This window comes from Equus caballus, chromosome 20 (genome assembly GCF_041296265.1).
Source record: "Equus caballus isolate H_3958 breed thoroughbred chromosome 20, TB-T2T, whole genome shotgun sequence".
Taxonomy (NCBI): Eukaryota; Metazoa; Chordata; class Mammalia; order Perissodactyla; family Equidae; genus Equus; species Equus caballus.
Genome location: NC_091703.1, coordinates 34262930 through 34282876, shown reverse-complemented (window position 1 = coordinate 34282876; position 19947 = coordinate 34262930). Strand labels below are relative to the sequence as shown.

General features: G+C 44.5%; 1 protein-coding gene across 24 annotated transcripts; it reads left to right on the top strand.

Annotated features, from left to right (window-relative positions):
• The first annotated feature begins 544 nt into the window (after positions 1-544).
• LOC111769187 (HLA class I histocompatibility antigen, B alpha chain-like) lies at positions 545-19508 on the top strand. 24 transcript variants are annotated; one of them, XR_011429980.1, is made up of 10 exons: positions 705-882; positions 1146-1415; positions 1643-1918; positions 2541-2816; positions 2941-3045; positions 10642-12098; positions 12899-13008; positions 14008-14166; positions 14980-15148; positions 17115-19508. XR_011429980.1 is itself a non-coding variant. In XM_070245296.1 (7 exons), the coding sequence occupies exons 1-7, from the start codon at positions 681-683 to the stop codon at positions 17564-17566; spliced, it is 1671 nt and encodes a 556-aa protein (XP_070101397.1). In that variant the 5' UTR covers positions 545-680; the 3' UTR covers positions 17567-19508. The 24 variants fall into 24 exon arrangements, 6 of the variants coding, with proteins under 6 accessions (XP_070101397.1, XP_070101400.1, XP_070101398.1 ...); XR_011429986.1 differs by having other exon boundaries at positions 708-882; positions 11936-12098; positions 14985-15148; positions 17096-19508; XR_011429987.1 differs by having other exon boundaries at positions 708-882; positions 11936-12098.
• The last annotated feature ends 439 nt before the right edge of the window (positions 19509-19947 follow it).

The following is a 19947-nucleotide window of genomic DNA, read 5'->3' as shown; positions in this document are numbered from 1 at the left end:
GAATGAAGATCATTTTAAAATACAACAACCTGGGGTCACAGATATACTGACTGGAAAGTAACAGGAGCTTTGTTAGTCTGACTGCAGGGCTGGGCAGAGACATTTCTGTATGAAGGGGCCGAAATCACTGCTTTTACAGATGAGATTCCTGATGTTCAGGGTTTCCAAGATCGTGTTACCCACTGTGGTTAATAAACAAAAAGGAAGCTGGTCTCCATGAGAACCTCTATCTGGTGTTTTCAGGCACAACTTCTCCAGGTTTAAAGAGAAGAGCCCTGTCCCTCCACCTCCATTCCCAGGGCGAGCTCACTCTCTGGCATCAAGATCCCTGGGGGTGAGTTTTCTTCTAGAAGAGTCCAGGGGAGAGGTCAGGGGTGAAATGTAAGGAATCCATTTCAGGGAGAGGGATTCCAGTAAGAGGAGGAAGAGGGGCTGAGCCCAGCCTGGGGGTCTCTCCCTGGTTTCCTCAGACAGCCCCTGCGCCAGGACTCAGAGAGACGGTGTGACAAAGAGCTCTCGGTGCAGGAGGAGAGGGGTCAGGGCAAGTGGTTCTCAGGGTTCCAGGCCCCGAGGGCGGAGTCTGGGGCGGTTTCTGAAGCTCAGTGTTGGGGAGTCCCCGTCTCCCTGAGATTCACTGCTCCCTCTCACAGCCTGTGTCAGGTCCTCCTGCCTGGAGACTCATGACGGGGCCCCAGTTCCCACTCCCATTGAGTGTCTGGTTTCTGGGGAAGCCCATCAGCGTGTCTGCCTTTCTTGGTTATAAAGTCTCCACCACCCTCCGGGGCTCAGATTCTCCTCAGATCCTAAGAATAAGGGTCATGGCACCCGGAACCCTCCTCCTGCTGCTGTCGGGGACCCTGACCCTGACCGAGACCTGGGCGGGTGAGTGCGGGGTCGGGAGGAAACGGCCTCTGCGGGGGGCGGAGCTAAGACACCACGCGACTGGGGGCGTTGGACACCCAGGGAACCCGGGTCTCCGCGGACCCAGGTCCAGACCCGCAACCTGGGCCTCAGGTTTCCCGACCCCTCCCTTCTCTTGTCCCGCCCCAAGTCCCCGCACTTCTACGTCCGCCTCATCAACCTCTGACCCTGTGACCCTCGCCGGGAGGAGGGTCGGCCGGGTCTCATCTCCTCCCCGCCCCCAGGCTCCCACTCCATGAGGTATTTCGACACCGCCGTGTCCCGGCCCGGCCGCGGGGAGCCCCGCTTCATCTCCGTCGGCTACGTGGACGACACGCAGTTCGTGCGGTTCGACAGCGACGCCGCGAGTCCGAGAGCGGAGCCGCGGGCGCCGTGGATGGAGCAGGAGGGGCCGGAGTATTGGGAGCGGAACACGCGGATCTTCAAGGACAACGCACAGACTTTCCGAGTGAGCCTGAACAACCTGCGCGGCTACTACAACCAGAGCGAGGCCGGTGAGCGACGCGGGCCCGGGTCCAGGTCCCGACCCCCATCCCCACGGACGGGCCGGGGTCTCCCCGAGTCTCCGGGTCCGAGATTCACCCCGAGGCTGCGGGACCCGCCCGGCCCCGACCCGGGAAGAGCCGGCGGGGACTTCTCCGCGGTTTCATTTTCAGTTTAGGTTTAATCTCTGCGGGGGGCGGGGCGGGGCGGGGCGGGGCTGACCTCGGGGCGGGGTCAGGGTCTCACACCTTCCAGTTGATGTACGGCTGCGACGTGGGGCCGGACCGGCGCCTCCTCGGCGGGTACAGTCAGTACGCCTACGACGGCGCCGATTACATCGCCCTGAACGAGGACCTGCGCTCCTGGACCGCGGCGGACGCGGCGGCGCAGATCACCCGGCGCAAGTGGGAGGCGGCCGGTGCGGCGGAGGGCTGGAGGAACTACCTGGAGGGGGAGTGCGTGGAGTGTCTCCTCAGACACCTGGAGAACGGGAAGGAGACGCTGCAGCGCGCGGGTACGAGGGGCTGTGGGCCCTCCTGATCTCCCCTTGGGCTGAGCCTACCATCCCGCAGAGAGAGGAGGGAAAACGGGATCAACACCTGAATGTGCCCAGCCCATGGGTCTGGAGACTGAGTCCACCAGGGTTTTCAGATCCAGTGCCAAAGAGTGACTCCCCAGAGGGCTAGCCTTTCTCTCAGGGACTTTAAGGGGTCCAGGCTCTCCGGGGATGGAGGGAGAAGCTATCTCTGAAATAAGTGACAAGCGGTTCCCTTTGACTCTGGCAGCAGCTCTGGGACTTTGTCTCTCAGGCCTTGTTCTTCATTCTCACACCCTAACCGTGTTTGAGGTGTGACCAGGCTCTTTGAGTCATTCCACCTCCACCCAGCTCAGGACCAGAAATCCCTTTACTCCTATTCAGAGACCTGCCTCCTACCCTTGGGCTGACTCAGTCTTATTCCAGAAATTTCCAAGGACTGGAGCTTATTTCAGGTTTCTGTGTCCAGGCTGGTGTCTGGGTTTTGTGCTCCCTTCCCTCACTCCAGCTGTCCTGTCCATTCTCAGGATGGTCACATGAGTGCTGCTTCAATGCCCCAAACGGATGCAAAGTTCCTGAATTTTCTGATCCTTCTCCTCAGATCCCCCAAAGACACATGTGACCCACCACGCCATCTCTGACCATGAGGTCACCCTGAGGTGCTGGGCCCTGGGCTTCTACCCTGCGGAGATCACCCTGTCCTGGCAGCGTGATGGGGAGGACCTGACCCAGGACACGGAGCTTGTGGAGACCAGGCCTTCCGGGGACAGGACCTTCCAGAAGTGGGCGGCTGTGGTGGTGCCTTCTGGAGAGGAGCAGACATACACATGCCGTGTGCAGCATGAGGGGCTGGCTGAGCCCATCACCCTGAGATGGGGTAAGGAGGGAGCTGTGGGCTCAGAGCCTCTTCTCAGGGAAATCAGGAGCCCTTCTGGAGACCTTCAGCAGTGTCAGGACTCAAGCCTGAGCTCAGAGACCCTCATGTTCCCTTCTCTCTCCAGAGCCGCCTACTGAGTCCACCATCCTCACTGTGGGCATCATTGCTGGCCTGCTTCTCCTTGGAGCTGTGGTGGCTGGAGTTGTGATCTGGAGGAAGAAGCACTCAGGTACGGGAGGGGTGTGGTCTGAGATTTCTTGTCCCACTGGGGTGTTTCAAGCCCAGGTAGAAGTTTGTCCTGCCTGGTTAATGGATAGTCCCATCCACAGGCACATATGCTTTTCTAGTCTGGGACCCTGTTTGCTAACACTTACTCTTTAGTAAAGTACTTGTGAGAATGAAGGATAAATTTATCACCATGATGGATCTGGTGATGGGGACCTGATTCCCAACAGTCACAGGACAGAGGAGAAGGTGAGGGGAAGTCACCACACATGTGCTTCCCTCATGTTTCCTGATCCTGCCCTGGGTCTGTAATCACAGTTCTGGAAACTTCCCTGCGCTCCAGGACTAGGGGGTTCCTTTAGGATCTCATGGCCCTGCCTCCTCCATGGTTTCTCACAGGATGTTTTATTCCCTTAGGTGAGAAAGGAAGGGGCTATGCTCAGGCTGCAAGTAAGGATGGAGTGAGTGTGTTGCCTGAGACCCTTGTGATAGTGCAGACGGGAGCCCATGGGGAGCTCACCCACCACAGAGTTCCTCCTTTAGTCTCATCTCCTGTGGACTCTGACCATGTCCTGTTTTGTTCTAATCCAGGCAGTGACAGTGCCCAGGGCTCTGATGTGTCTCTCAAGGCAGGTGACACTCTGGAAGCCTGGAGTGGGGAGATGTTGGGGCAGAGGGGCCTGAACTAGGTTATGGAGACTCTTTGATTGGGACATTCTGAGCATGTGGTGTGCTATTCAGAATGTCACTAATTATAGTGAGTGACTTAAATTGTTCATAATTGTTTTCTTCTATAGCGTGAAACAGCTGCCTTGTAGGGGACAGAATGATGCAAGATTTGTTCCTGTCCCACCCCCATTGTGACTTCAGGAAACTCTGACTTCTCTTTCTGCAAAGGGCATCTGAGTGTGTCTGTGTTCCTCTTGGCATAATGTGAGGAGATGGGGAGACTAGTCCCCCCCCCCATGACTCCCTCCCAACTGCCCTGTGTTCTGTCCCCTGATTGACTTTCCTGTCCCAGGAGAGGCGGGGCTTATTCCATCCCTGTCTTAACTTTGTGTTGGGCTGAGCTGCAGCTTCTTCCTTCCTTATTGAAAATAAACATCTAGATATGAACTCATTTTTTAAGAATCTTGCCATCAGGGATTGATGGGCTAATTAAAGGAGAAGATTCCTAAAATTTGAGAGGGGAAATAAATGGAGGCTCTGAGAACCTTCCAGGATCTGCCTGTTCGCTGTGCTGAGTCTGTTGCAGGTGGGGACAGGAGAAGGCTATGAGGAGCTGAGTGTAAGCCTAAGGCCTGTGTCCAGTCGATGTTCAGTGCATTGTGGCCTTTGACGTGGGGACTCCTTGGTTGGGACATCTTCTCTGCTTCCTTGTCCTTGTCCTTTCAGGAGAACCTTGTCCCACCAGGATCTGTGATCACAGGGATTTGGACATCACCTGGGCCTTGTGTCTCCAGGACCGCGTGCAGGGCGGGCTTCATGTGGACGGGTCAGCCTAGGCTCAGGGTTGAGTCCAGCCCTCAGACCCCTTTTGGGTGTTTGTTTTTCCTTAGTTTCTGAAGCAGATTGTGCCTTTTCTTGTTCTTCTGTATAAGTTCTGGTCATTCTCCTCTGGTGTCCCCCATCTCTGACAGCAGCAGGAGTCATTTGGTCTGTCATTGTCCCCACAAGGCTAGATGGCCCTGCACACAGGCATCTGTGCTGTCCAGAGATGAGTTTTCAAGTCGTCCAGCTCTGTCCATCTTCTAGGGCTTGATTGTCATTTCCCTCTTTCCCCAACCTTCTCAAGGGAGCCAGAATCTGGAATTAGAGAGGAAGTACCCCGTAATTGCTCATCCTAGGCAAGTTCCTGTTGGAATTCTCCTCTGCGGCCTGCTCTCCCTCCCCGCCCTTAGCGCTGATTCTCCCAGCGCTGGCTCCAGTCTGAACTCACGATGTATGAAGCAGACCCTAGATTTATACTTGGTTGAAAAATCTGACTCACTTGTAGGGCTTGTTAATTAAGCGATTCCTTGGTCTTGTGCCTAATATTCTGAGATGGTGGGTCTGGGGAGAGCACTGAGTATTTTTTAAGAAATCCCACAGCACTGCTAGTGCTGAGCCCTCATCACTGGGGTCTTTCTAGTGATCAGCCCCCATCCTGAAGCTATCTAGGACTCCACAGACATCTCATTAGCATATGAAAGTCACTCATGACTCAGGAGATTCCAAGGGTTATAGGAGCTCTTTGCCAGGAACCGGGGACAAAGACTCAATATTTTTTTATTATACTGCAGTCTGCTCTCTGGTTTTGGACCACAGATCCCTTATAGCAAAAGGAGCATAACAGTTTGAAGGTGCTGGCAAATTACTGGTTCCCATTTAGTCATGAACAATTAGTCCAGTCTGTCATCCTCTTGTATGAGAATGTCTCCCAGGGTGAGGTCACTCAGGTTTGCAGGCTTCCATTTGATGTTGTCAGGTTCCAGAAGCAGAAATAGTGTCAGCAGTATATGTTTACACCTTTTCAGACATCTGGATAATTGAGTTAAGAGACAATATCATCTGTTGCTCACACTTCTTTTAGGTGTTAATGTAATATTGTGTTTCTCTCATTACGTAACCCATTTATTCATTGCTTTACCTTCAGCTGCTATTTTTCCTTCTCTCCGTTTATACCTAACCTTTCCACCTTTGGAAGGGACATTAGGTTTGGCTGCGGTGCTGGTCTAGACGCAGGCAGCAATACTAGTGTAGCAGCCCCTCCTCCTCAGTGCGCTCCCATTCATAGAGGGTCACATAGGTACAGAGCTAGGGGGCTAACTGACCACCAGGCAATATAGCTGCATTCACTGTCAGCCCCGATTTTGCCAGATGGGGTGAAGGCACTCTCTGCCCCTTCGGGTCCTTAGGAATTCTGACACAGGGGGTAAAAATATAGTTACAGTGTCTTGCTTAGGAATCATTCATGTTCTGGCACCTGTGGGCATCCCTGACCTGAGACCACTGCATCAGGCAGGAAGAAAGAGAGTCGGGTGGCTATAGTCATACCATCTTCCCCCCCATTTCGGAAGAATCGTACAGTCATACCAGCATCCTCTTCCACCCCTCCTCCGCAGATCTTCCAGGAAAAAGAGAGGAAACCTTCTACTAGGGACATTCGTTTAGCCCCACTCATGTTGCGTGTGAGCACACACTTGTGAAGATTTGTAAGCCAGCCTTTTGTGCCTCTTTAACCCCCACCACCCCATTTTAGACAATGTTCCAATTGCGCATTCAAATTCTCTATCACACTATTCTTCTGAGGAGGATGTCTCTGCCCATTGTTGGACTTTATGGGCTATAAAGTATGTTCTTTGGCCTGAAGAATTGTGACTCAGCAGTGCAAATTGGTGCACTATCTTCTGTTCTGGTTCTTTTATAGCACTCTGAGCATTCGTATCTACCACTGGGTAAGCAAAGCCCGTCCAGAGTCAATATCTACTCCTGTCGAGACCCATTTGTAGCCCCCCTGGGCCACCAGCATCAGTCTGATTTGCCAGCTACGTTCAAGGCATTCCCACCAGGCAATCTGCCACATAGCCTAACTTAGTCTCTGGTTGGCAGACAGAACAGTTCTGTTTGGTATTTTTCTTCAGAGGATGCAAGTGGAATATGTCTAGACTCAGCCCGTCTCTGCGTTGCTGCAGCCCCTCAATGTCCACTTATTTCTTGGATCCAGGTAGCCACATCAAGGGGAATAACAGGTTATCCGCTCCTTGATTCCAGTCTCTTCCCAACCCAGAGGGGGTTCTTGTGATGGGCATCAAGATGTCCTACTTTGCACACCCCTGAAATTCCCATAGTGATTTCCGTAGGACTGTGCTCCATATGGGCATGCCTTTAATAGACCAGGTTTCCCTTGCCCGTTGCCTAACCATATGGCCTGGCTGTTGACTACCGTCTATGAGTTTGTAAAAATCAAAGCATAAGGGCTTTTGTCGTTGTTCAATTCTTCCATCGCTGCTAGGAACCCTGCACACAGTTAGCTCATTGAGCTGATCTGCTTTTACTTTCCTTGATCAGAGAGGTGATGTTCCAAACAGGATGTTGCCCGCGCACCTTGGAACTGTCATCCATAAACCAAGCAGCTCTTCATAGGTCAGTTGAGAACTGTTTATAGGATATTGTCCAAGTGACGAAACAATCCAGCAGCTCCTCATGCAGTTCCAAAGTTAATCTGAGGGAAAGACAGGCTCCCTGCTCATGCGTGCATTCTTCCATATACATATGTTAGGGTTTATTTTTGGGCTCTTGATTCTATTCCATTGGTCTATGTGTCTGTTTTTATTCCAGTCCTGTAGTGTTTTGGTTACTATATCTTTGTAATGTAGTTTGAAATGAGGAAATGTGATGCCTCCAGCTTTATTCTTTTTTTTTCTCAGGATTGCTTTGGCTATTTGGGGTCTTTTGGGGTCCCATCCAATTTTAGGATTGTTTGTTCTATTTCTGTTAATAGAGGTTTTTAATTTTGATAGGGATTGCATTCCATCTGTAGATTGCTTTCACTAGTATGGACATTTTAAGACTATTAATTCTTCCAATGAAGGAACATGAGATATCTTTCCATTTATTTGTGTTGTCTTCAGTTTTTTTCATCAAAATCTTATAGTTTTAATGCATACAGCTTTCACTTCTTATTCTAAATTGTTTTCTTCATTTATTTTTCCTAAAAACTGTTATTGATTTATAGAAATGCAACTGACTTCTGTAAAGAAAAGTCACTCGCCCTTCTATATAGTGGCCTGAACAAATGGAATTTGAAATTAACAATGCAACAGTATTTACATTAGCATCCTACCAAATGAAATGCTTATGTATAAATCTAACAAAATATATATATGTATATGACCTATATGAGAAAAATTACAAAACTCTGATGAAAGAAATCAAGAACTAAATTCATTGAGAGGTATCCCATGTTTATGGATAGGAACATGTCAATATTCCCAGTCTGTCAAGGTATCACTACTTTCCAAAATGATCAACAGATTCAGTGAAATCCCAATCAAAATCCCAGCAAATTATTTTGTCTCAACAAAATGATTCTAAAGATTCTATTGAGAGGCAAAATACCCTAGTAGCCAACGCAGTAGTAAATGAGAGGAACAAATTTGGAGGACAGACACTACTCAACTTCAAGGCTTATTCTAAAGCTACAATAATCAAGTCAGTGTGGTATTGGTGAAAGAATAGACAAATAGATCAATGGAACAGAATAGAGAGCCCAGCATAGACCTGCATAAATATAGTCTATTGATCTTTGACAGGTATCAAAAGCAATACAATGGAGCAAAGACAGTCTTTTCAATAAATTGTGCTGGAACAGCTGGACAACATACACACGGAAAAAAATGAATCTAGACACAGATCTTACACCCATCACAAAAATCAACTCTGAATCATAAACCTAAATGTAAAGTACAAAATTATAAAACTCCCAAAAGACAGGAGAAAAGCTAGAGGACTTTGGGTATGGTGATGGCTTGTTAGACACAACCCCAAGGGCATGATCCATCAAAGAAGTAATTGATAAGCTGGATTTCACTAAAATTAAAAACTTCTGCTCTATGAAAGACAATGTCAAGAGATTGAGAAGAGAAGCCACAGAATGGGCAACAATATTTGCAAAAGATACTTCTGATGAAGATCTTTTACCCAAAATATAAAGAGAAGTCTCAAAACTCAACAGTAAGAAAAGAAACAACCTGATTGAAATTTGGGTCAATGATCTTAACATGATTCCTTATCAAGGGAGATTTGCAGATGGTAAATAGGCATATGAAAAGATTCTCCACATCGTATGTTATCAGGGAAATACATATTAAAACAACAAGGAGGTACCGCTACACACCTGTTAGCATGGCCAAAATACAGAACACTGACCACACCAAGTGATGGGGATGATGTGGAGCAGCAGGAACCCTCATTCACTGCTGGTGGGAATGCACAATGGTGTAGCCACGTTGGAAGACAGTTGACGGTTTCTTACAAAACTGAACATACTCTTACCATACAGTCTAGTAGTCACACTCCTTAGAATCTACCCAAAGGAGAGGAAAATGTACGTCCGCGTAAAAACTTGCACGCAAATGTTTATAGCAGCTTAATTCCTAATTGCCCAAACTTGGAAGCATCTGTGATGTCTTTCAGTAGGTGAAAGGATAAATAAAGTGTGGCGCATCCAGACAATGGAATATTATTCAGCACTCAAATAAATTAGCTATTAAGTCTTGAAATGACACGGAGGAGCCTTAAATGCATGTTAGTAAGTGAAAGAAGCCAATCTGAAAAGGCTACATACACGACTCCAACTATATGACATCTTACAAAAGGGAAAGCTGTGAAGACAGTAAAAAGATGAATGGTTGCCAAGGTTAAGCTAGGGTGTACGGTTGAATAGGTGGGGATTTTTAGGGTAGTGAAAATACTCTGTATTATATCATAATGATGGATACATGTCATTATATATTTATCCAAACCCATAGAATGTGCACCACCAAAGTAAACCGTATTGTAAACTATGGCCTTTGGGTGAATATGACATGTCAATGTTGGTTCATCAGTTGTAACACTTGTACCACTCTGGTGAGGGATGTTGATAGTAGAAGAGGCTGTGTGCATGCGGAGGCAGAGGGTATATGGGGAATCTCTGTACCTTGCTTTTAATTTTGCTGTGAACTTAAAACTGCTCTAAAAAACTTACGTTTTAGTAAAACAAAAACAAAACAAAGCAAACAAACTGTTCATCTACGTTGTTGCATGCATTGATAGTTCATTCTTTTTGATCACTGAATAGTATTCTAGTGTCTGTTGTACTGTGTTTGTTTATCTTTCCACTCTTGAAGGATATCTTGTTTACAGTTTTTGGTGATTATGAATAAAGCTGCTATACACATTGACCTGCAATTCTGTGGAAATAAGTTTTCCATTCACTTAGGTAAATATGTGGGAGTGGGCTTGCTGGGCTGCATGCTAAGTGTACATTTAAGTTTATAAGAAACTTGTTTGATGTCTCAACATTTGATTTCTCTTAGTGAATGCACCATAAGCACTTTAAAAATATTTGTAATCTGGGGACCAGTTCAGTGGCATAGTGGTTAGGTTCACACACTGTTAGTGCTTTATTTCTTCTAATCTTGTTTCAAACAAACTGTAGTTTTATTTTTTCTGAAAATATCTTTTCTTTTTTTCCCCTGAAGAACACTTTAACTGATGTAGAGTTCTGAGTTAACAGGTTGTTTTCTTATGGTGCTTAAAAAATGTCATTTCATTGTCTTCTGAACTCCATTGTTTCTGATGGAAAATTAGAGACATATTCACTGGTCAGTCTGATAACTGTTCCCTTGTATGTAATGTGTAATTGTCCTCTGGTTGCTCTCAAGATTTTCTGTTCATCTTTGGTTTTGGTCAGTTTTACTAGGTGTGGTTTTATTTATATATATACTGCTTGGGGTTCAACAAGTTTATTGAATCTATAAATTCATGTCTTTTACCAAATTTTGGAAAGTTTTTGGCTGATCTCTTTATGTATTTTTTTCTATCCTGTTCCCTCTTTCCTCTCCTGGGATTCCAGTTACACATGTGCGTGATTGCTTGGAGACTGTCCACAAGTCTCTGAGAATCTGTCACAGGTGACCTTCAGAAGAACTCTGCAAAGTAGCTTTTCCCTTCTCTAAGGACACTAAGGCACATCAAGGTTTGGTGACCTGTCCAAATTTACACAAGCAACTAAGTGACAGAATCAAGAATTAAAAACCAATCCTTCCATCATAACCCAATGATTTAAATTAGATTCCATTAATGCATCCTGATATCAAATGGACATGTAAATAAATACTCGGGGACAGGGAGAGTGGAAAAATCTACTCTTCACTGTGAAATGCTAATTAGTAAATATAAAAGAAGGAATGGAGTTTGAAAAATCATTGTTTTGCAACCATAGTAGTAATAATGGATACACACAGGAATCATCAAGGAAGGCTAAACTAGTGAGTGAATGTTGTTGAAGAACAGGATAGTTACATATTTTCAAAGTATCTCCCCTCCAGTTCCTTCTCAATTATAATGGAAAACAGTAACCTTATCCTGGAAATACTTGGGAGGCACTGCCTTAACCCAGTGATCAAGTTGACATCACCCACAGTGGGCTTCCTGATGCGATGCTCTGAGAAGGATGCAACATCCCTTCTGCAATATTCCTACCAGAAATGCATAACTTGAATCTAATCATGATGAGACATTGGATAAACCCAAGTTGAAGAATTTTCCATGATATAGGGCCTGTCCTCTACGAAAATACCATCATTAAAAAGAAATAAAATCTGAGGAACTGTTCCAGGTTAAAGGACACTAAAGATACGTGACAACTGAATGCAGTGCATGTTCCTGGATTAGATCCTGGACTGGAAAACAAGTGCTTATAAATATTACTATGACAATTTGGGACATCTGAAAAGGGACAATAGTATTGAGTCGATGTTAACTTTCCTGATTTTGATTATTGTGCTCTGAGTATGAAAGAAAATGTCCTTGTTCTTAAGAAACATACGCTAAAACCTTTGTGAGTAACAAGGCAGAGATATCTACAGTTTATTTTCATATCATTATATATGCAGCAAAAGTGGCAAAATGTTAGCAGTTGGTGAATCTGGAAAAAGGTATATAGGATCTTCTTGTGCTATACCGGCATGCTTTCTCTAAGTTTGAAATTATTTCAAAATAAAAATTAAAAGAGAACAAGTTATTCTGACTTCAACAATCAACATATCACACTTTATTTAGTATAGTCTTTACTAGTCTAACATGGATGGTTATTTCTCTATGCATATTTTGAACATTTCTTGAAATCACTTGTTTCAATGCCCCAGCATTAGGATATCCTTAATACTGTTCGCTCCTGTTTGAAGACTTCTGTTTGAAGATTTCCTAACTGACATCTTTGAAATACAGAAAACTCTCTAAATCTAGGGATTGTGGGATTTGGTCAAAAGTACCTCAGTTTAACTTCTACCACGAACTTTGGCCATCAAGGTAAGAGGAATGGGAGGGAGGGAGGAACGCCTTTATTTTCTTTCGCTTGGAAGAGCTCCCCACTCTTGCTGTTCTTTGCATGTCCCTGGGCCTGGGGGAAGGATGGCTCCCACAGACTATGAGAGACAAATGATAATGTGGAAACATCTTCCTCCATCACCTCCTCAATCCTTCGGCTTTGGGTGTTGAGCACTGGAGTCTGAACAGGAACAGACACCTGTGATCTGCTCACACTGAGCCCTGTCTGGTGCCTGGTTGTAGGATGACCTTATCTCCTGGATGCTCTTCTTTTTGGTCCTTGGGAAAAGTCCCTGGCCAACTTCTCTGTTGACACCTGGGAGACTCAGTCATCCTGGAATGATCACTATCTTTGAATCAAGCCCTGACTTTTCAGCGTTTAAACTATGTCAAAGACTTGCTAAATGCCCTCTCAGTTAGGACTTGTTTAAAAAGGGTGTGGTTATAACCCTAAGCACATTGATTTTGAGAACCCTAAAAAGAAGAACCCCTCAGGGAAAGAGCCCTCTTTGATTTCTCCCAGAACACCTCATTTCATCTTCTCATCTATTCACTTGGTTGCAAGGTGGCTTCCCTTTTGCCTGACTTCATTGCAAGAAATGGAAATACTTGCTCAGTAAATAAGTTCTTTGGAAAATCCAGGATCTCAAACACTGCTCTCCAGGAATCACACACATCAGAAAGACACTGGTCTCTACTTCTGCAGTCCTGGAGATTCTGTGTTTTGATTCCTGTGTGTGCATTACAAACACTAGAATACCTGACTTTTCATTCCCTTTCAGTATCGGAAAATGAGCTGAGTTTTCAGACTACTACCCTCCAGCGAGTCAATTTTAGAGACACTGTCCATATCCAGTGTCATCGTTTCCTGAGTCAATAAAGAAGCCAACACGTGAGTTCCTTCAAGAAAAATAAAGAGAATTTCCAGACTCCAAATTTCATGTGGCAGCTGTGAGTTGGGGCTGGTAGGATCTCTCCTCAGCTCTGGTCACACAGCAGAATATGCAACTTTGAGGTCCCTGTGGGAGGTAGTCAGCCACACTGTCTGGGGGACATCCAGGAAAATCCTCAGGGAGGATTCTGTCTACTCAGCTGCCTCCTTCAGCAGCTCCCCCTGAAGAAACCCCCAAGTCTTAGGAATCAGTTGAGAACAAAGGTATTAATTGTCCCTGATAAAGTGAAAAACCAGCCATCTGCCACCCAGTAGGGAAGCCACTTAAGACAACTTTAGGACAGTTTCCCACTTCTACACTGGACATGTCTGCACATGCAGAAGCTGTAGGAGTCGCCCCTGAAACGTTGTTCCAATTTGTGCTTCTACAAGTCTGGCCTGAGAGGGCCTGGCTCCCAAACTCTGCCAAAACTGGCTTTTCTTTTTTTCAGCCAATTTCTTAGAAGAAAAATAATGTCTTGTCACTTTTCAATCCTTTGTTGCTACCCAGTCTGAACATTTTTCCACGGGTACTGGCCATTTAGATCTCCCTTCCTGTCTATTGGGTTTCCATACCTTCAGTGCTACGTCTTAATTAAATCTAGGATGAAGAGGAAAGAATGGAGAAAATTAACAATTATTGAGTGCTGGTTACTTGCCAGTGTAGACTATTGAATTCCCAGGGACTCACTTATCCTTACAACAGGTCTGTTATTTCGCCATTTTATAGATGATGATGCTACAGCTTCTGCATGTGAAGAAAAGCCTAGTGTGGAAGTGGGAAATTGTCTTAAAAAGGGTTAGTGTAAAACAGACAGTATATGGTCATCAATGCCACAAGCCATGGCTTTCTGAGAGACGACTCCACTATTTGAAGTAATCCTCCTGTGAATAAAAACACTGTTTCTCTATGATAATAAGCCTATTATAGGAAATCATCTCCTATTGCTAATTTTTCAGTCAAGGTGGAATAATTGGGGTAATTGGTGCTGGTAGCCCACTCTGTAAGGAATTTCTCAGAAACCCTCATGAGATGTTCTTCAGGAGGCTGCACCAGAGGGAATGAGGCCTTGTATTTCTGCCATCCTGCTGTATCCACTGTGGTGGAGTTTAGTCCAGGTACGATGACAAACTGGAAATGTGGGAATGCAAGCGCAGGACCAAACCTCTCCCCTTGTCCTGATCCCATGCGCTTTTCTATTGCTCTTGCTCTGTCTGTGCTAGGGGAATTTTCCTGAAGGAAACGCAGCACAGGAAACACTGTCCTTGGCTCTGAATCTTTTGTCTGCAGTTCCTGTTATACACGGACATGTCCAGAAAATGGCTCACTAGCCATTCTGTTTTCTTGCCCTGCTCTTCCTCCATCCCACCCACTTGGAAGTCAGGTCTATGGAGAGGGGGCGCCCTCACAAGTACAAAGTAACCAAGGGGAGAATTTTATTTTCATCTGAGCTTGGGATTCCCTTTGCAAGGTTGGGAATAGAAATGTCCATTTATCATTCAGAAGTGAATAATGCTGCTCAGAAAAGAGACAAAAGAATTTAAATAGTGTTGTTTATCTTTGGCTTCTCAGCTCTGAGCTGCTGATTACTTTTGTTGGGTGCCTGAGAGATGCTGAGCATTCAGTACAAAGCAAGACAATTTAAGTTCTCAGAGAATCCTCTTTCTTAATTGTATTGGAAGATAGTTTGTCAGTTTCATCAGTCTCCTCCCTCTCTCTCATTTTTAAAGAAACTAATCACTGGTCTCTCCAAAAAAATTACCAAGAGATGAAAAAATATACAGTCTCGGGTTTACTTCAAAACAACACAGTGTGGGTGATGGTTGGGGTATGGATGAATCCTGATGGGGCGTGATTGATGCTGTGCTGAGTGAAGGTCAGGGTTTACTGCACATTCTCTCTACTTTTGTGTGTGTTGAAAATTTCCTCAGTACAGAGTTTAAAAAACAAGTATGAAGGTAACCCAGATCCGGTGGGGGCATCGCGGATTCTGAAGAATCAAGAGATCCTGGTTACAATTTCAAACCAAACCTCCAATGAAGATAGATATTTTGAAGTGAAAATGCTTCTAATCTCCTCCTCTTCCTCTTCTCAATCCAGGTGAGTCACTGTGTGCTTCCTCTCATCCATTGGTTCCACCTGGGCAAGGACTGGAGCTTACCCTCTGATAGGGCAGGGATTGAGGATTTAAAAACTATATTATTATCGATGACGGGAAATAGGATTGTCATTGAGAGGGAGGGCCAGGTAGGAGACAGCTGGAGAGTTGCTGTCCCCAGAAATTCCTATTTCACTCTCTGAGAGAAAGTGTAGACAGAGACCAAAGACCCTTGGTCTCAGGGGTCTCATAACCACCTGAAAATTGCATGAAAATTGTGTGGGAATGCAGGTGAGGGATTTTAGGTGGGGGCTGGTGTTGGGTAAGGCCATAGCTTTCCTGAGATTGTCAAAGTTGTCTTGATGCACCGAGGGGACAAGAGAGTCTGAATAGAGTCGGCCCATCCCACTGACTCTGAGGGAAACACTGGAGACACAGGTGTGTGTCAAAAGATTCTGAGACACCAGTGGGAGAGGGTCCCTTCAGCTGTCCTTGTCCCCTCAGCTGCTACTTCAGCTGGGGAAACTTCCTGAGGGCTTCCAGGTCATGTTTGCAGCCTGAAGTGGGGTGACCCTGAGCTAATGAAGATGAAGCTGCAGTTCCCCTCACCTACACAGGCTCCTTCTTCATAGTTACTCACTTTTGTGTCTAATTTTGTATTTATATTTTTGCATTCTTATTACTAAAGAACATCCCCTAGAAGTGTAAACTTTAGCCCCCATAAACCTTGCCTATTTCTACTGTACAGATGTTTCCCACATCTGTACATCTCAGAAGTGGGAGGTAAGTCACCCTTTTTCTGCTGCCCCTAGTCATTTGGTTACCACCCCTGAGGAACTCTTGTTACCAGTTGCTTGTGTGTCTTTCCAGAGATTGATTATGCATTTAAACTCTTACACTGTTCTTAACACAATAAAAAGATTTTTCCCATTTCCATATCTAGTTGCATGATTTGCTGAGAAATTTCATGAAATGTCCAAGGGCACCATTTATTGTCCTTCCAAAAGAACAGTTGTTCAAGTGAGATTCAAGCCAAGGACTTAGTATGGTGGAGACACACCCCACAGTCCTTCATGTTAACAATGGAGCTGTCCAAGACTTGTCATAATTCCTGTAGGACACTTAAATAATTTCTACCCTGATGTTTTGTTTTGATCTTATATTTGCATTGGTTCTGAACAGACAGCCACTACCTGGGTCCAATTCTCTGCTCCACACCCCAATGCCAGTTAACTTTCTCCAACTGTCCCCTCCGTGTCTACTATAGACAGTAGAGAATTATTTCAAAAAGACAAGGTGCCTTGATTGAGTCAATGCCCAGTGGACTTTAGAAACTGTGAGATTCTCCTTCATGAAGGCCCAAATGGAAATACTGCATGTACGGAAATATAATGATGATAATGATGTCTGAGTGTTTATTTTCCTGTGTGGCAAGGGAACTCAGGTGGCTTACATTCCAGTGCACAATTTAAGTGGGACAATTAAAAATAAACAATAAAAAATCAGCATCTTAAAGCAAAGATCCAGATATCCCATTTGTGAGGGATACAGTCAAGCATTATGTATGTTCAGTACTAGTTGTACCCTCAGCTTTTGGCACCTCAGGCAGTAAGGGAAAGAAATGGAGAATGTACTAAACCACCTGGAGAGAAAAACAAATTTTTATGATGTATTTAGGAAAGAATTTAACATGTAGATTTGTGTGTAAATGTCATTGCTTACAAAGATGAGAATTATTTATAACTGTACTCTTGAAAAAATACAAAATTGGTTTTTAAATGACTACTTATTTTATTTTTCAACTTTTGTATGCTCTTAAGTTTGGAATGTGTTTCTTCACAAGATCAAACATATAATTGGATTTGATCTTATAGAGTCTGACAATTTTTGTATTTTAATGAGAGTCTATAGGCAAAGGTATCAGACAAGGGTGCATTTTATTTCCCTAGCTGTTTAATCTGTACACAGAACACATCATGTGAAAAACTGGGCTGGACTCAGATGAAGGGGGAGTGAAAATTGGTGGGAGAAATATCAACAATCTCAGTTATGCAGATGACACCTTCGTACTGGAAGAAAGCAGCAATGACATGAAACGACTTTTGATGAAAGTGAAAGAAGAAAGTGCCAAAGCAGGACTGCATTTGAACATCAAGAAGACAAAAATCATGACTACAGAAGAACTACACAACTTTCATGTAGACAATGAAGACATTGAAATTATGAAATATTTTGTTTACCTTGGTGCAGTCACCAATTTAAGTGCAGACTGCAGCCAAGAAATCAAGAGAAGACTGAGACTTGGAAGGGCATCAACAAAAGAATTAGGAAAGATCAAGTGGAAGGAAGTGTCATTAGGGACCAAAGCCAAGATAGTCCACAGCCTTGTACTATGTACGGATGCTAAAGCTGGACAGTGAAGGAGGTTGACAGGAAAAGAATTGATTCTCTTGAAATGTAGTGTTGGAGAAGAGCTCCACGGAGGCCATGGACTGCCAGAAAGATGAGCAAATGGTTCCTAGAGCAAATTAAGCCTGAACTATCACTTGAGGCAAAAATGACCAAACTGAGGTTGTCCTACTTTGGAGACATCATGAAAAAGCAGAAATCTTTGGAGAACACAATAATGTTGAGAAAAGTAGAAGGTAGCAGGAAAAGAGGAAGATCAAATGTGAAATGGATTGACTCCATAAAGGATGGCATAGGCATGAGTCTAGAGAAGCTGAAAAGAGTTGTTGAGGACACGACATTGTGGACATCACACATTAATAGGGTCACCAGGAGTCAGAGCTGACTTGTTGAAACAAAACAACAAAATGAGAGTCTTTACTCCATATATATTTCCTAATGTAGTAAGAGTGAAGTCTACCATATTTCTATTTGTCTCGTCTCTTCTTTGTTCCTCGATTCTTATTTCTTACTTTCTTTGGGATTAATCAAGTATTTAAACTTTCAGAAAACTTAATCTCCTCTATTAGCTTGAAAGTTATACTTCTTATATCATTCTTCACCCATAGCCATCAAATACATTTTCTTTCCACCAAAATAAGCCAGATCCTGCTCTTGGTGCTTATAAATCAAATAACTCAACTTATTTATTCATTTGTACACAGTTATTCTGAGGGTTGTAAACTGAGGCTTAGAGAGAGGCCCTCTGACAATCTTGTCAAAAAAATTAAGAAACATAAGTGAGTACTGGAAAGATATGCTTGTTTAATTTAAAACTGGAACAGTTTTTGGGGGCTGGCCCCGTGGCTGAGTGGTTAAGTTCGCGCGCTCCGCTGCAGGCGGCCCAGTGTTTCGTTGGTTCGAATCCTGGGCGCGGACATGGCACCGCTCATCAAGCCACGCTGAGGCAGCGTCCCACGTGCCACAACTAGAAGAACCCACAGCAAAGAATATACAACTATGTACCGGGGGCTTTGGGGAGAAAAAGGAAAAAATAAAATCTTTAAAAAAAATAATAATAATAATAAAAAAAAAAACTGGAACAGTTTTTAGGGAGTACAATGGGACTATTAGGAAGGCAAAGAAACGTTAAAATAAAAGATAATGTAAAAACATAAGTGTAACTACATGAAATGGAAGGTAAATAAACAAGGGAAACTTGAAATATGTAAAACAAAATGTGGAATAAGAAAAGCAGGTTAGCTCAGTGGCATGACTTTCTAGGAGAATTCAAGGGAATTCTCTTTGACTAATTTCCATAGGCAGTGAACTCTCTCCTGTGCTAGCAGGACTTAGTGAAATGTTCCTAATTATTACTATGATCCTCATCACTAGCTATGCTTTGAAAAACATCACAGTAAGTGAACTCTGAAAAGACTGTAAGGGCCATCCATTCCAAAGGTGAATCCCATTTATAATATCCTTTTTAGGTTTCTCCTTGTGCTTGAACATCCTGATTGATGGAGACCTCACCACCACCTAAAACTCTCATTCTGACTTTGGAGATTTTCCATAGGGCACTCTTTGTCATGCTGATCTATTTCCATTACCTTCCACCTAATTTTAACTCATGGGGGATAAAGAACAGATCTAATAACTCCTTATCCATCTGTGCTCATACTAGAAAACTGACAGAATGCCTTCTCTTTCCCAAAATATGTCTTTATATTGTGGTTTTGAGTCCTTGTTAGCATCCTAATTGCTCTCATCTTACTATACTCCAGATTTTTAAATAGGTAAAACTAATCTATATTGCCTGACATCAGATAAGTGGTTACCTGTGGGGAAAAGGAAGAGATCAATGACTGATGGGGGTGTTCTGTGGTGCTGGTGATACTCTTTTTCTTGACCTGTGTGGCTGTACCAGGGATATGTTAATTTGGTGAAAATTCATTAAACTATTCATTGATGGTCTGTGTGTTTTATACTTGAATTGGAAGAAAAAAAAAACAACCCAAAACTCTGATTGGCGCTGGCCCCGTGGCATAGTGGCTAATTGTGTGGGAATGCAGGTGAGTGATTTTAGCTGAGGGCAGGTGTGGGGCAAGGCTGTAGCTTTCGTGAGATTGTCAAAGTTGTCTTGATCCACCGAGGGGACAAGAGAGTCTGAATAGAGTTGGCCCATCCCACTGACTCTGAGGGGAAACACTGGAGACACAGGTGTCAAAGGATTCTGAGACATCAGTAGGGGGATGTCCCTTCAGCTGTCCTTGTCCCCTCAGCTCCTGCTTCAGCTGGAGAAACTTCCTGAGGGCTTCCAGGTCATGTTTGCAGCCTGAGGTGGAGTGACCCTGAGCTAATGAAGATAAGTTCCAGTTCCCCTCACCTGCGCAAGACCCTTCTTTATAATTAC

Coding starts and splice junctions, on each gene's coding strand:
- LOC111769187 (XM_070245296.1), top strand. CDS start 681: ATGACGGGGCCCCAGTTCCCACTCCCATTGAGTGTCTGGTTTCTGGGG. Junction 1,919..2,540: donor GGAGACGCTGCAGCGCGCGG/GTACGAGGGGCT, acceptor CCTTCTCCTCAG/ATCCCCCAAAGACACATGTG. Junction 2,817..2,940: donor GCCCATCACCCTGAGATGGG/GTAAGGAGGGAG, acceptor TTCTCTCTCCAG/AGCCGCCTACTGAGTCCACC.